At 45.2% G+C, this 15,187-nt stretch overlaps 1 protein-coding gene across 7 annotated transcripts in view; it reads left to right on the top strand.

The window, feature by feature from the left end:
* LOC132386789 (NACHT, LRR and PYD domains-containing protein 3-like) overlaps positions 1-15,187 on the top strand; it is a 70,100-nt gene that overhangs the window by 30,929 nt on the left and 23,984 nt on the right. For all 7 annotated transcript variants that reach the window (XM_059959130.1, XM_059959125.1, XM_059959128.1 and 4 more), the window contains 2 exons: positions 11,431-11,522; positions 13,354-13,520. In XM_059959130.1, coding sequence (XP_059815113.1) covers positions 11,513-11,522; positions 13,354-13,520 — 177 coding nt within the window. In that variant the 5' untranslated portion in view covers positions 11,431-11,512. The remainder of the gene's footprint in view (positions 1-11,430; positions 11,523-13,353; positions 13,521-15,187) is intronic.

The raw sequence follows: 15,187 nt of genomic DNA, 5'->3' as shown, positions 1-15,187 counted from the left end.
CCGCTCTCTCCCCACACAATCGTGTCAGTTCCCAAATGAATCCCATTACCGTGATCTCTCCCTACGAACCTATGTCAGTGCCCGAACTAACCACACTGCCCACTCCCAACGGGCCGGAAGTTTCCAAATTAATGTATTGGCTGAATGGAATTATGAGGTTTTTATGCTGGAATCTCAGAACTAAAACTGGGAACGGATGCACCCTGGAAAATCCACAACGGAAGTGAGAAGGCATTTTAGACAGCACTTGCATAGGGTTCAGGATAGATGAAGGAGCCATGTTTGACAGAGATGTGGATCATCTAGTCAAGAGAAAGAAAGAAGCTGTCCAGGTTTAGAAAGCTAGGATCGGACACGGCTGTAGAGTTACAAGGCAGCCCAGGGACAAACTGAAGAATGGAATGAGGAGAACTTGAAACTTCTACAAAAAGCCTGCAAAAGGATTAAGGAAAACCCCGCGACATTCTAGATGTGTGTGAAGAAGAGAGTGACTAGAGTGAGAGTAGGACCGGTCGGGGATAGTGATGAAACATACGGCTGGAGCTGGTGGAGGTGGGACAGGTCCTTAATGAGGACTTCACTTCAATTTTCACCAGTAAGAGAGATCCTGACGTTTGGCAGGACAGGTTAAAATGGGCTTATGTGCAACGACAGGATGTGAATTTAAAAAAAAAGTGGATGTACAGGAACTTTTGAGAAACATTGGTATAGATAAGTCCTTTTGTGGGGTTGCGAGAAACACCAGGTTACTGTGGGAAGCGGAGGAAGAGATTGCTGCGCGCTTGGCGATTTCCTTGTGTTATCACTGCCGGTCTTGTCGTATCAGGGGATTGGAAATGGAAATATTATCTCTTTGCTTGGGAAAGGGAGTAATGATAGCCTTGTAAATTATAGCCCAGTGAATCCTACTTCAGTGATGGGCAAGTTATTGGAGAACATTCTTAGAAACTGTACGCTTGATCGACCTCTCCTGGAAGCCAATATTCTCTAATTTGGGTAACCGAGTATATTCTGTAATCGTGGTGAACTCGTCTGCACCCTCGCCAGAGCCTCCACATCATCCTCGTGATATGGCTACCAGACTTGTGCACAATACTGAGATGGTCTCTTAACCAAAGTTCATCCAGTTACAGCGGGCCTTGAGTTTGACACCTATGATCTCGATAGTCGGTAGTTTCCTTAACGTACCGTGTTGATGTAGATTGTCGGCGGGGAGCCGGGGGAAGATTTGCTGTCTTCCGGGAAAGCTCCCATTGGTGAGTATGGAGCCCTATCCTGAGTGGGGATGTCTGACAATGGGTAGAGAGTCCTGTTAACTCAACCGAACTGGGGGTTAGGTCCAGGTTGTTGGCCAAAACCTGCCAGGGTCAATCCGGTTTGTGGGACAATCACACCGAGCCGCCTGAGATGAGCCTCCGCTCAGAGCATGATGAGGCAGGGATGCCGGAACTGCACCCATCTGTGGGTATGTTTTTTATGCAGAGTGCTGAGTACGTGGAATGGGTTGCCCTTGGCGCTGGTGAAGATGGAAACGCTAGGGTCTTTAAGAGATTCCTGGATGGCTACATGGAGCTCAGAAAAATAGAGGACTATGGGTAAAGCCTAGGTAGTTCTAAGGGAGGGACATGTTCGGTACAGCTTTGTGAGCCGAAGGGCCTCAGTAGTGCTGTATGTTTTCTATGTTTCTATGCACCCAGGGAACTTTAGAGGTATATTGAAAAACTAGTCTTGGGAACCAGCCATAGTCATCAATACATTACCACAGAACATTGAGGTGATAGAAATGTTATGATTTGTAATGTACCAGCCGCGAGGGATTTCTCACCGATTCAAGTTTTAACGTTAAAACCATGATCTTTATTAGTACCTACTTATACTATAGTAGTTTAAATGAGATAAATAAAAAGTTATCAGTGTTATATGGGAGTGTGTGTCACCCCAAACCATCACGTTTAGGAATAGTTATTAAAATCTTAAGCTGGCAAGTTAGTACGGTTCAGTGATCCACAGAATAAATTATGGGAGAGAGCTTTGTAATCCGCATAGAAGTAGGTGGAGAGAAGGCGATATGAAGATTTACAGGTTCCACTCTGGTAAAACAAAATAACAGTCGCCGAAGATCTTATCCGTCGATTAGTTCCGAAATCCACTTAGAAATATCACCAGGTGAAAGTCACAGGAATATCGTCTTCAAGTGGTTACCACAGAACACCCCGATTCCAGGTAAGGGACAACAAAAGTGATGCCATAGGATTCTCCAGTGGATTCACACATATGGATTATACGAAGTGACAGTCACACATCCTCTGTACACTATGAGCCGATGATCAACCCAACCATTTGGACATAGGAGAGTTCCAAACCACAGTGACCAGCTGTGGTGCCACCGGCTTCCCCTCCCCCCCCGCCCCTCTCACATTCTCTCCCTCCCCCTCCCTCTCCCCCTCCCTCTCCCCCTCCCTCTCCCCCTCCCTCTCCCCCTCCCTCTCCCCCTCCCCCCCCCTCCCCCCTCCTCCCCCCTCCTCCCCCCTCCTCCCCCCTCCTCCCCCCTCCTCCCCCCTCCTCCCCCCTCCTCCCCCCTCCTCCTCCCCCCTCCTCCCCCCTCCTGCCCCCTCCTCTCCCCCTCCTCCCTCCACAGCAAGCAGTCACAGCCTGTGACTGACATCATAGCCCCGCCTCACTCAGGTGCTCTTCAACTAACACTCACAGTAAAATGAGCCGGCGTCTCTCGTAGCAGAAAGTAAAGCAATAACAGAAGTTAACAAATCATTATGGTTACAGAGAAAGTGCGGTGTGGGTAGACATATGGTGTAAGATCACATTGAGTTAGATAGCGAGGTCAAGAGTCCATCTTATTAAGCTGTGTCTTATTATACTGGGAACAATCAATTTGATATAACAGCAAAATGGAGGCCATCCTTGAGCCCAGTGGTATGCTTTCTATTTTTTTTAAATCTTCGAACAGATGGGTGGGTGAGAGGTGAGAATATTTAGGTTTGTGGGAAACTTTAACTGCGTTTCCTGCTTTGCTGAGGCAGCGGGAAATATAGACACGGTCCATAGAGGGTGGCCAATTTCTATGTTGTGTCAGCCGTGTCCACAGTTCTCTGCTGTTTCATGTAGACCTGGGCAGAACGGTAACCGTACGAAGCCGGGAACTATCCCGATCGGTTACTTCCCATGATGCAGTGATAAAAAGTTTGGTAAGGGGCAAAGGGCATCTGCCAAATTCCATATTGTTTGATCTAGCTTTGCCATTTTAGGATACATCAATAAGTACCAGCAATCTTTCTTCTGATCTATGTCTTCATTGTAAAGTCTCTCTTTCACCTTTTACCTCATCGAATTTTCCAGGAATCATTATTGTTTTATTTATTTTATTTTTTTGTGTGTGTTCTTGTTGCGTTTTCCCCTTTGTTAGCTAGAACTACCAGAGGTCTAATTGAATACAGCACGAGGCGGGATAAACGCAGGCATTACAATTTTAGATTCACCGTTACACAATGGATGGAGAATTGATCCTTGTCACAATGAAACTCATAGCATATTATACTCAGTTTGTTATTCCCTTTCTCAGTTACTTTTAGTGAGCCACTTCTTCCGTGTCCATGGTAACGACCCGCCTGAGCTGCTAGAGGTGTCACCCATTAAATTGCTCTGTGGTCACCGCCTGTCAGCGTAGAGACAGCAGCCTCGGGAGCAAATGTAACAGAGTGATAGCGGGAGTGATAGCTGTGAGCATTGACTGTATGGGATGTGTTAGACCAGAGTCAGTATGCACTCAGTACTAACTAACCGGAGGAGTGAGGCTGACATTTACAAAAATGGATTGAACATTTTGGGGTGTCCCAAACATTTTGCAAACAGCCACTACCTGTGCATTAAAAATAAACACAAACTGCTGTTGCCTGAAATTTAAAGTAAAGAAGAGAGAATGCTGGAAACACTCAGCAGATCAGCAGCATCTTGAACAGTCCCAGATCTAATACTGGGTCTTCCACCATTTCCCTTTTCACAGGTGTAGCCTGGTGTACTAAGTTCCCAGCATTTTCTATTTTATAACTTTACATTTTGCTTCTGCTACCCTGAGGAAACATGGCAGCCAATCGTGCTGGACACGATCTCTCACGGCAATACGATAGTGATTAAACGTGCTCAGCTTCGCTTCTGGAGACAAGCTGAAGTGTATCCGTATCCTCTCTCAAGCTACAACCTGGTTAACCAGCCAGAGCACTGGCCCGGGCAGAGGGTCATTAGGTTCCAGTTCCACCTCAGTTTGAGAATTGAAAATGGCAGGAACATCATGGCAAATCACCTGCAACAAGGCGTCTGTGAGTGGGTTATAATATGAAGATGGAATCTCTGAGAATATTGAACTGGCAATATACGGCCTTCAGTCCAGGTTGGTAATGTTACAGCTGGGATCGAAATTACCTGGCAAGCTTTCTGGAGATTTCTGAGGAGGTAACTATGGCGACAGATGAAGATGGTGCTGTCTATAAGGACTTTGGGAAAGCCTCGAACAAGAACCCGCATGGCAGCTGATCAGCAAGTTTTGGTCATGTGGGATTCACGGGGAGATAGAGGGGTAGATTCACACCAGGCTCAATGAAAGGTGGCAGAGAATAATAAAGTTCTTCTTGTCCTTCAGCATCTGCAACATCCATCATATCCAAAGAGATCTTAAAACTGAACCTTCCTCGCTCCACCCCGCCCTCTTCTTTCATCAGGATCACTCCTTCTATAACTCCCTTGTTCATCCATCACTAATCTCCCTCTAGTCACTTATCCCAGCAAGCGGCCTAATTGCTACTCCTGCCCATACACCTCCTCCCTCATCTTCACTCAGACACAAAACCGTCCTTTCAGCAACATCTCACCTGCGAATCTGCTGAGCCCATCTGTTGTGTCCCGTGCTCCCGATCCGGCCTCCTGTACATTACACCATAAACTGGGGATCAGTTTTGTTGAGCATCTCTGTATCACCTGCCACAAGGGAGACTTTCTAGTGGCCTAAGATTTTAATTCTGATTCCCATTCAAAGATCTCGATCAATGGCCTCCTCTTGTGCCAAGATGAGACCGTCCTCAGGGTGGAGGAGCAACACCTTATATTCCATCTGGGTACCCTCCAACCTGATTGTATGAATATTGTATTCCCCTTCCAGTAAACAAATTCCAACCTCAACTAATTCCCAATGCTGAACTTTCATCTCTCCTCACCAGCCTATTATTTCCCCCAGGACCCTCCTTCCCTTTCCCCAATTGACAACTCTCCGATTCTTTATTCTCCAGCCCTTGTCATGTCTATCATTTGACTTCACCTATAACCTTCAGCTCACCCCTTTCTCCTCCAGCATTTTTATTCAGATATCTTCAACCCTCCCCTGTAATGAAGTAGATTCTTTGCCCAAAATGTCAACTGTTTACTCTTTTTCTAAGATACTACCTGATGTGCTGAGTTTCTCCAGCATTGTGTGTGTGTTGCTTTGGATTTCCAGCATCTGCAAGCTTTATCATGTTTGAAGTAATTACTTGGGCTTTGTTGTGATTGTACCTGGAATATGTTGCAAAATCCCGATCCCCATACTAACACGGGTTATACAGACCAAAGAACAAACTGCCGGAGAAACTCAGTGGGTCGGGCAGCATCTGTGGAGGAAAATGAACCGTCAACGTTTTGGGCCGAGACCCTCCCTCTGGACTGAGAGTGGACGGGAAATAGTCAGAGAAAAGAGGTGAGGGGTGGGGATGGGGCAAGAGCTGGGGAGTGAGAGGTGGATCCAGGTGAGGGGGAGGTGGGAAGGTGGAAGTAGTGACAGGGTTGGGCGGTGTTTGGAGCAACACGGGGCTGCAGAAGATGGTATTTAATTCCATGGAGTATTATCTGAGAGGTTAGAGAGTGTATCAATTTTAGAGATTTACCAGACTGATTCCTGGAGAACGATGACGGTCAGTGATCGTCTTCACATAAAACAGAGGCCGGCAGATGTGTGGAGACTGAAGGGATCGAGAAAATATGGATTGGGCAGGAAGATATGGCTGAGATGGGAGAGCAGCCGCCATCTTGTTGATCATTTGAGGGGCTGAATGGCCACTTCTTGCTGTTTCTCACTTGATGCTTCGGTGATCCTGCCCTGCGAAGTCCCGGAGGAATGTTAATAGAAATTTGTTTTTGTAAATATAGAAGTGATTTGAATGAAAACAGCACAATTCGGGTTTGGGTCTGAATTGTGTATGGGTCCTGGATGGGAACCAAACCCGTAACTCTGAGAACCGGACGGTGGAGCTAAGGGGACGGCGAAGGTTCTGAGGGAAAAAGATAAGCTGATGTAATTATGAAATAACATGTTAAAAGCAGCAGGAATGTCAGGCAGCGGATGACACCGGTTCAGATGGGAGAACCTCCCCCGTCACGTGATCCACTTCTCGCTCCCATTGCAAACGCCGTTCCGAAGCCCCGCCCCCGCTCACAGTCCCCGGATGGGCGATGGTTTCTTTCCTTTGTGTCGAAACGGATCGGTCGGCGGGTAGCCAGGGCTCGGAACGCTGTCTGCGGGGCAAATTGATCAAGTTCCTATCGGTCAATATTGAGGCCGGTCCTGAGAGGGAACGGGACCGACAGTTTCCCATCGGTGAGTACTGAAGCCGATGCCGAGCGGGGAAAACCTCATGTTGTTAGGTGAGTCCTGTTAACTTCCTCGAACTGGCGGTCTTGACCGGCTTCCTGGGCACATCCAGCCCGGCTCGGTGGTCCTTAACACCGTATAGTCTGAGATGAGCTGCCGCTCAGTCCCTGTTGCTCGGGTCCAAGGAGCGGGATGAGGTGGTGTTGCCGGAACCAAATCCATTTGTTCCATTGTAGCTGTGAAACTTTACCTCCATCACAAGGCCCGCTGTCGGACCCACACTTCACCTGGATCGATGCCTGGGGTCGATCATTGTTACACGTATTTCCATCACACTGGAAGCGGACGTTCGGCCTGTGGTGTTCTTGCAGACTCGAGGGTTAAACAGAGTAATCGCACCCTCGGGAGACTCCTCCACATGTATGAGAAGTTTCATCTTTCCCCATTCAGACAGGACAATGAGATCCAGATCTCTCACGTCCTCTCGGGGGACTGGGAAGTTTATTTCCATCTTCTTTCCATTGCTACGACTTGCCGAAATGCTGACAGTGTTTCCCGATATCTGGCACTATTATTGCGAGAATTAAGTCTTGTTCATTTATCTGGGTTTCTCGGAAATGTGTACACACCCTCCACAATTTCCAAAGGAGCAACCCAGGCTGTCTAATATTTCCACACGGTTGAAATGGGGAATCTTTATTTTGCTTTCCATGTACAGAGGTTGAGTGAAAATCGTGTCTTCGGTATTCTGCACACGGATCAATACATTGCAGCAGTACATTGAGGTGAAACAAACCATTCTGGTTACAAAGAAAGTGCAGTGCAGGTAGATATGTGGTGCAAGGTCACATTGATATAGACAGTGAGGTCAGGAGTCCACTCATCACGCTGTTCGCTTCTAACAGCAGAATGGACACCGTCCTTGAGCCTAGTGGTGTGTTACTGTGTTATTTCATCTTCGCCCCGACGGGAGGGTGAGAATTGAGAATATTCAGGGTTGTGGGGATCTTTGATTATGTTGGCTGCTTTACTGAGACAGTGGGAAGTATAGACAGAGTCCATGGAGGGGAGGTTGGTTTCTATGATGTGCTCAGCTGTGTCCACAGTTCTCTGCTATTTCATTCAGTTAAATGAAGAGCAGTAGCCGTATGAAGATGTGAAGTATCGGGATGGGATACTTTCTGCGGTGAATTGATAAAGTGTGTAGACTAGAAAAGGGCATACACCAAAATTCTTCTTGTTCTTTTTTCTGGCTTTGTTATATTGGAATCTGTTATCTACTAGAGCGTACTATTCCTTCAGGATCTGTGTATTGCGTGAGGATAATCAGAGATCGCCCTTGATTCCTTTTCTCCATCTGGTTCCATCTGCTCATCCTCTGCCCATTTGGGTCAAACTCGGTCCAGCTTGCAACCCACCACCTCGGTGGTATATATCAACCACATTGTTCAACCTCTTTCCAGCTTGTATCCCACCACCTCAAAGATATATATAAACTATCTTGTTCGATCTCTGTCCAGTCTGTATCCGACCATATCAATGATATATATCTACCATCATTTTCCACCTCTGCCATTGCTGCAATGAAATATTTCAGCAATCTCTCTTTCAAAATTTGTCTTCATTGTGAAGTTTTGTTTTTCATCCTTTCCAGGGTTGTTGTTGTTGTCTTTCTTTAATAGCTAGGACTACCTGAGATTTAATTGAACACAGCATCTGGCAGGGTAAATGCAGCCATTTCAATTTTAGTTTCAGCATTACAAAATGGCTGCAGTGTTAATCTTTGTCATAATGGAACTCACAGCATCTGATGTTGAGTTTGTTGTTTCCTTTTTCGGTTATTTCCAGTAAAAAACTTCCTCCGTTTCCAGGGTAACGGCCCGTCAGAGCTGCAGCAAGTGTTGCAGTTTTTTATCGCTCTGTGGTCACCGCCTCTCAGCGCAGAGACAGTGGCCTCGGGAGCAAATGTAACAGAGTCATAGTGGGAGGAAAGGATGCTGTGACTATTGACTGTATGGGATGTGTTACACCAGGGTCAGAATGAAGTCAGATCTAAAAGAGTGGTTGGGGTGGGGTGGCATTTACAATTTAGGGTAGCAATGAGTTACTATCTTTGCATTAAAATAAAGGGGTTGAAATACTACAGTTGCAGGAAATTTAAAGTAAAGAGGAGAAAATACTGGAGACGCTCAGCAGATCGGCAGCATCCTGGACAGTCTCAGCTCTGGAACTGGGTCTTCCACCATTTGTCCTTTCAGAGATGCAGTCTGATGTACAGAGTTCCCAACATTTTCTACTTTATAATTTTACATTTTGTTCCTGCTACACTGCAGGAAAGATGGCAGCCAGCTGTGCTGGGCAAGATCCCACACAGCAGGAATATTGTGATCAAATGTGTTCGGTTTAGCTGCTGGGGTCAGGCTGAAGTGTATCTGCATCCTCTATACAGACCGGGGAAACAGCCTGAGCCCCGGCCCCGGCGAGGGTCATTAGTTTCCAATTCCACCTTAGTTTGTGAATCGGAAATGGCAGGAGCACCACGGCAAATCACCGGCACCAAAGCGTCTTTGTATGGGTGATGATATTGGGCCAGTGACTCTGAGGATATGGAACTGGCAGTATACGGGCTTCAGTCCAGGTTGGTAATTCGACAGCTGGGATCGGAATTTTCTCAGTCTGCAGTGAAGCTGAAGTCTTGGGCGGTTGGGTATTGGTTATGGGGAAATCACTGTCTACACTCTCCAATAGGACATCATATCTGCCAAGTATTTTGGAGATTAGTTAAGAGTTAACTAGGGAGTTAGGTGAATTTGGGCAGTGATGTGTCCACATGGACTTCAGAAAAGTCTGTAACAAGATTCCGCATGGCAGCTGATCGGGAAGGTTTGATAACGTCACATTCATGGGGAGATGGCGAGGTTGATTCACTCCAGGCTCGAGAACAAGAAGTAGAGGGAGTTGATTGAAGATGGTTTTAGTGAATGGAGACCTGTGGCAAGTGGGATGTGTGTGTCAGTGTCGAGACCTCTGTGGTTCATTATTCATGCCACTGATTTGTATATGGATGTACATGGCACGATTAGCAAGTTTGAATTGGATTGAATTAAATTGTATCAATTTATTTCATCCTTCACTTACATGAGGAGTAAAAATCTTTATGCTACGTTTCGGTCTAAATGTCTAATGTGCAATCAAAGAAATATATAATAATTTATAATAAGTTGATCAGTCCATATCATGTAGCGTATACTCGAATGAGCATGAGTTAATTAGTCTGATGGCCTGGTGGAAGAAGCTTTCCCAAGCCTGTTGGTCCTTGGGAATTGGGATATAAATGTTATTTTTTCTAGTCTAAAGGCCGTTGTCAGGTTTACCAGATTTGCTGGCAAATTTCATGCAACACTTTTACATCATCACCTTTTAAAGTTTGAAACAATTCAACTGGACTCCTGTCACATCCTGCAGCCTTATTATTGGCAATGTTTTCCATCGCCCATTCGACTTCACTTCCCAGAACGTCCAGCTCTAGATCGATGAGGGAGTCACTGCAGGTGTCTTCGCTGTTCGGCTATTTCCTGTACAATTGCTCTATGTATTTCTGCCATCTCTTTTTGATGTAACATGCTTCTGTAAGGGCCTCCCTTTCTTTGTCTTTTACTATACTTATTTTTGCATGAATTGTTCCTTTGAATTCTCCAAGCTTCTTGAATAGATCTCTTGTTTTTCCAATTCCGTTGTTTTTTTTTTAGCTTCTTTGCATCACTCCTTTAAATAAGTTTCCTTATCTCTCCTTTCTACCTGCTTGAACCTTGTGTTCATTTGGAAGTATTCATTCCAATCTCCGTTGACCGTCACTCCCCTTCATTGCTCAGCTTCCGGAGAAATCCATTTTGCTTTCCAGGTCTTCGTTCTGTTTGCAATAGTTTTCGTTGGCACCTCTTCTATAAAGCTCCTTACTTCTATCCATAACTCTTCTGGCTTTCTCTCTACCAGCTTTAATCCATGAATCTGTTCTTCACCTCTGTGGCATATTCCTGAGGGACACTGTCAACGTCAAACTTCTCTGGTATGTTGGTTTTCCTGGTGCTCTTCAGTTTCATTCTGAATATTGTCACAAACAGCTCATGGTCTGAGATTGATGTAGAACAGAGGGAGTGAAAAGATTCAGTGCACAGATCGCTCAATGCAGCAACACGGGGTGGTGTGGAAAGAGTTTACCATGCCATTCTTCAACAGTCAGGGTACTGAGTGCAGGAGTTGGGACATTATTTTATTTTATTTTTTACTCAGATACAGCGAGCCACTCTGCCCAATAAGTCCTCCAATCTGACGCTAGTCTTGTCACAGGACAATTTGCAATGACAAACTAACCAGCCCACTGGTACCTCTTAAGACTATGGGGGGTGGGGACAGCCAGATCACCCGGAGGAAACACATGCGATCACCTTGAGAACCTGCAAATTCATACAGGCAGCGGAGAGAATTTCAACCGGGCAGTTCCAACTGTAAAAAGTTGTGTTAACCGCTATGGGGCCGTTGTCCAAGACGATGGTGATAGTGTGTTTGTAGTAGAAAGTATAGTTCTAGCCGCTGTATGTTTGAAAAGGCATGGTTAAAGTGGAAAGAGTACGGAGATTTGTGAGCGTGTTGTCAGGGCCAGAAGGCCTCAGTCCTGGGGAGAGGATGCCACTCTATGTCTTTACTCCCGGGAATGTAGGAGACTGAGCAGCGACCTTACAGAAGTGTTTCAGATTTGAAGGACAGAGTAACTGAATCATACTCTTTTTGTTTGTGTAATTCAGATTATTGCCAGCAGGAGGTGCTTAATTCCACCCGGACGGCAGACAAGCAGACAACAATCAACCAACCCCAGTCAGAGTCAGAATGGACGCAGGTATGCTCACTGGGCTCTTTCTCATTAAAACTCTGTCCTTATGGTACACGTGTAGTCAAATCATCAATAATTCTGAGGGAACAAAAAATTGGGCAATAAAGGGGCACTGCAAAACTGCCATCATTGATTCTACTGGTAAAGTGACCTTGAGCACTGGAACAATTTACCAGCTCCAGTGCAGGGGCCTAACAGCGGGAATGGTCGAATCACTCCGCTCACCATACAAATCTTCACTTGAGTGAATGGGAAGGAGCTTCTGAAAATACAGTGGATGTGAATGAAACTCAGATAGGAATACAAGAGCGGGCAATGTAACAGTCCAGGGACCAGACAGAATCTCTGTCAGTACTTGGTACAATCTTGATGTGGGAAATGCTTCCGACAGCCAGTGAGAGAAACAGATGTTGTTTTATCTTTTGGAAGGTCAGTGGTGAAATCTCCCTGGATTTTCGGGTTTTTGCTCAGTGGAGATGAGGGGAGTTTCCTGGTATCTGTTTTCTGTGGCCGAGTAATGGAACGTTATACTGTGGGAGAACAGGCTGGGTGCTAGAGACAGTGAACAGGAGAAATTTTAAACAGAAAATCGAATGGGCTACCGAGACAATGAATGTCCCTGGCGAATAAGATTAAAGTAAAACAAGAGAGTAAGTAGAAAGGGCAACGCACAAAATGGTGGAGGAGCTCAGCAGGTCAGGCAGCATCTATAGAGGGAAATGAACAATCAACGTTGCGGGTTGAGGAATCTTCATCAGAGACTTTGTACATTGATTTCAATGTTGTCTTGGTCACATAAAATAGAGTCAGGATTGGAGGATCACTCTTCTGGGTGATGGTCTGTGACCAGTATTCTCTGCAAGGATCACTGGGTCGCTATGCGTCGTGTGTGATGTAAATAACTTAATAATAAACTATGTATTACTCAAAATGATAATATAGAAAGAATAACATTGGTGGACTGATTCGTCGATTTACAGACTCGGCCGAGTTGTGTAAATTTTCGACTGTTGTCAAAATATTCAGCATCCAATTAGAGATATGAACAGATAGTCACCAAGTGCAGTTAATTTGGGCAAATGTAAGGAGTTGCACCTTGGGAGGTCAAGTTCGCGAGCAATGTGCGCAGCGAATGCTGGGAACATTAGGAAAGCTGGTGTACGGACGGGTGTTGTGATGGAGGTGCACAGCTCCCTGAAAGTGGCAATGCAATTCACAGCGTGCTAACGACAAGTTGATGTGTGAGTCTGTATTTTTTCCAAAGCTGTGCTGTAACTGGATGAACTTTGGTTAAGAGACCATCTCAGTATTGTGCACAAGTCTGGTAGCCATATCACGAGGATGATGTGGAGGCTCTGGCGAGGGTGCAGACGAGTTCACCACGATTACAGAATATACTCAGTTACCCAAATTAGAGAATATTGGCTTCCAGGAGAGGTCGATCAAGCTTGGATTGCTTTCTCTGGAGTGACGGAGACTGAGGCCTCAATCTCAGAGAATTCATAAACTTATGAAAGACATGGCACAGTTCAATAGTCTGTGACTTGGTGCAAATATCAAGTACTGGAGTGAATAGATTTAAGATTAGGGTGTAAAGTTTAAAGGGGATTTAGGATGCAGTTTTTTTTACAGAGAGTGATCGGTGTCTGGAATGAGCTGCCGAGGGAGGGACTGGAAACAGATTCTCAGCAGCATCTGAGAGGCGTTTGAACTCATGAATAGGCCGGGAACGGAGGGACATTCACCAGGTTCCTGAAGATGGGATTGTTTTAAATTGGCAACATGTCTGCATACACATGGTACATTCTACTATTTTATGTTCTATGATTGACTACAGATCTGAACTCCACCATCTCCGCCTTTCTGTCAAATTGTGAGGATAACCAACTGTTCCGGTTGACGAGATTCTACAAGGAGCGACTGGAGCAGGCGATTGAGGAGGGTGTGGAGGGAGTCAGCTTCATGTTAATGGGCGAGGATCACTTCTCTGGGCCAGAGTATCACGTAAGTGTAAGGAACATAGACTAAGTGTAAATTCTACTGAATCTATCACAGACCGACAGAACCGGTGTAATGGCATCTCTGGGCAGTGAAAATCCTGTAATCTTTGTGGTCAACATCAAGAAAAGATTTTTCGTTTTCAGAAACCCTGAACTTTCATTAACCAATACAAGCCTCTGTCCATATTTCTGAACACATTCACTTTTAGACAGGTTAGGATACAGGCAATGATTGAGAGGTGAATTTAGTGATGTGACACTTGCCGGACATTGCAAGTGGACAGAGAACCACTCTACACCACTCAGTCTGACATCACATCATGTTCCCAATTTTCGACCTTAATGGCCATCACCAGACTCTCTTGATTACCCTCGGGTTTCCCAAAAGTTGAATATATAGTGACTTAATTATCAGCTAATTTCTCGAGTCTACCTTCAACCCCATCGTCAATTGAACAGGCAGTACTGAATATCGTCTCTCTTTTCAATTGCTGACCCTCTTGCATTTGATCAAGTATCCCAACATGCCTCAGGGTTCAGTTACCTTCTGTTCCTTGTGACTGTTCCATTTGGAGTTTGTAATTACCACAACACAGAGAACTGCAAAATAATACAATTAGAAATATTCCAAGCTTCTGCAGCTGACACTGAATTGCCGAGAAACACCTTTATAATGATCCTCATGTTACTGGGACACACTCACCATATTGCTCTCCAGAATGAATTTTAGTGAAGAGCCAAACATTATCCCTAACCCTAACAATCCACAGGAGACAGCTGACAATTTCAATCCAAACTTCCTTCGCTGAATTACTGCCATTTGACTTTGGTCTTTCACACATGCATAAACGCCCTGAAATCGCTCCTCACTGTCAATTCCTGGCTGTAGGCTGACACTGGACCCTCATGGAGCCTGGCATTGATGTGTGAACATGCTGTGGATCAGCAGGGAGTAGCCAGGAGAAAATCAACAGTCACCCTGTCATAGTTTGACCTAGTCATAGTCATCGAAATCTGCAGTGCAGCAACAGGCTCTTCGGCTCATCAAGTTCGCACTGACATATTATATGTCGAATCCCAGTCATCTGCACACCGCCGAGAGACATCCATACCCCTTCCATTTATGTACATATCCAAATTGTTTTTAAATGTTCAAATCGAATGCACATATACCATTCCGATGGCAGCTCCTTCCGCACTCTCGGTAAACTCTGAGTGAAGAAGTTCCCCCTCATGTTCCCTTTCATCTTTCATCTTAGATATGAGGTTGTTTTGGCAAGTAAAGTGAAAGTAAATCCGAAGGGTTTCTACAGCTATATTAATAGCAAATAACTAGTGAGGGATAAAATTGGTCCCTTAGAGAATCAGAGTGGACGGCTATGCGTGGAGCTGAAAGAGATGGGGGAGATTTTGAACAATTTCTTTTCTTCAGTATTCACTGAGGAGACGGATATTGAATTATGTAAGGTAAGGGAAACAAGTAGGGAAGTTATGGAAATATGACAATTAAAGAGGAGGAAGTACTAGAGCTTTTAAGAAATATAAAAGTGGACAAATTCCCGGGTCCTGACAGGATATTCCCTAGGACCTTGAGGGAAGTTAGTGTAGAAATAGCAGGGGCTCTGACAGAATTATTTCAAATGTCATTAGAAAAGGGGATGCTGCCGGAGG

The sequence above is a fragment of the Hypanus sabinus genome, unplaced genomic scaffold, assembly GCF_030144855.1.
Source record: "Hypanus sabinus isolate sHypSab1 unplaced genomic scaffold, sHypSab1.hap1 scaffold_131, whole genome shotgun sequence".
NCBI classification, from domain to species: domain Eukaryota; kingdom Metazoa; phylum Chordata; class Chondrichthyes; order Myliobatiformes; family Dasyatidae; genus Hypanus; species Hypanus sabinus.
The sequence above is the reverse complement of the archived record's forward strand: the minus strand, read 5'-3'. Positions and strand labels throughout refer to the sequence as shown.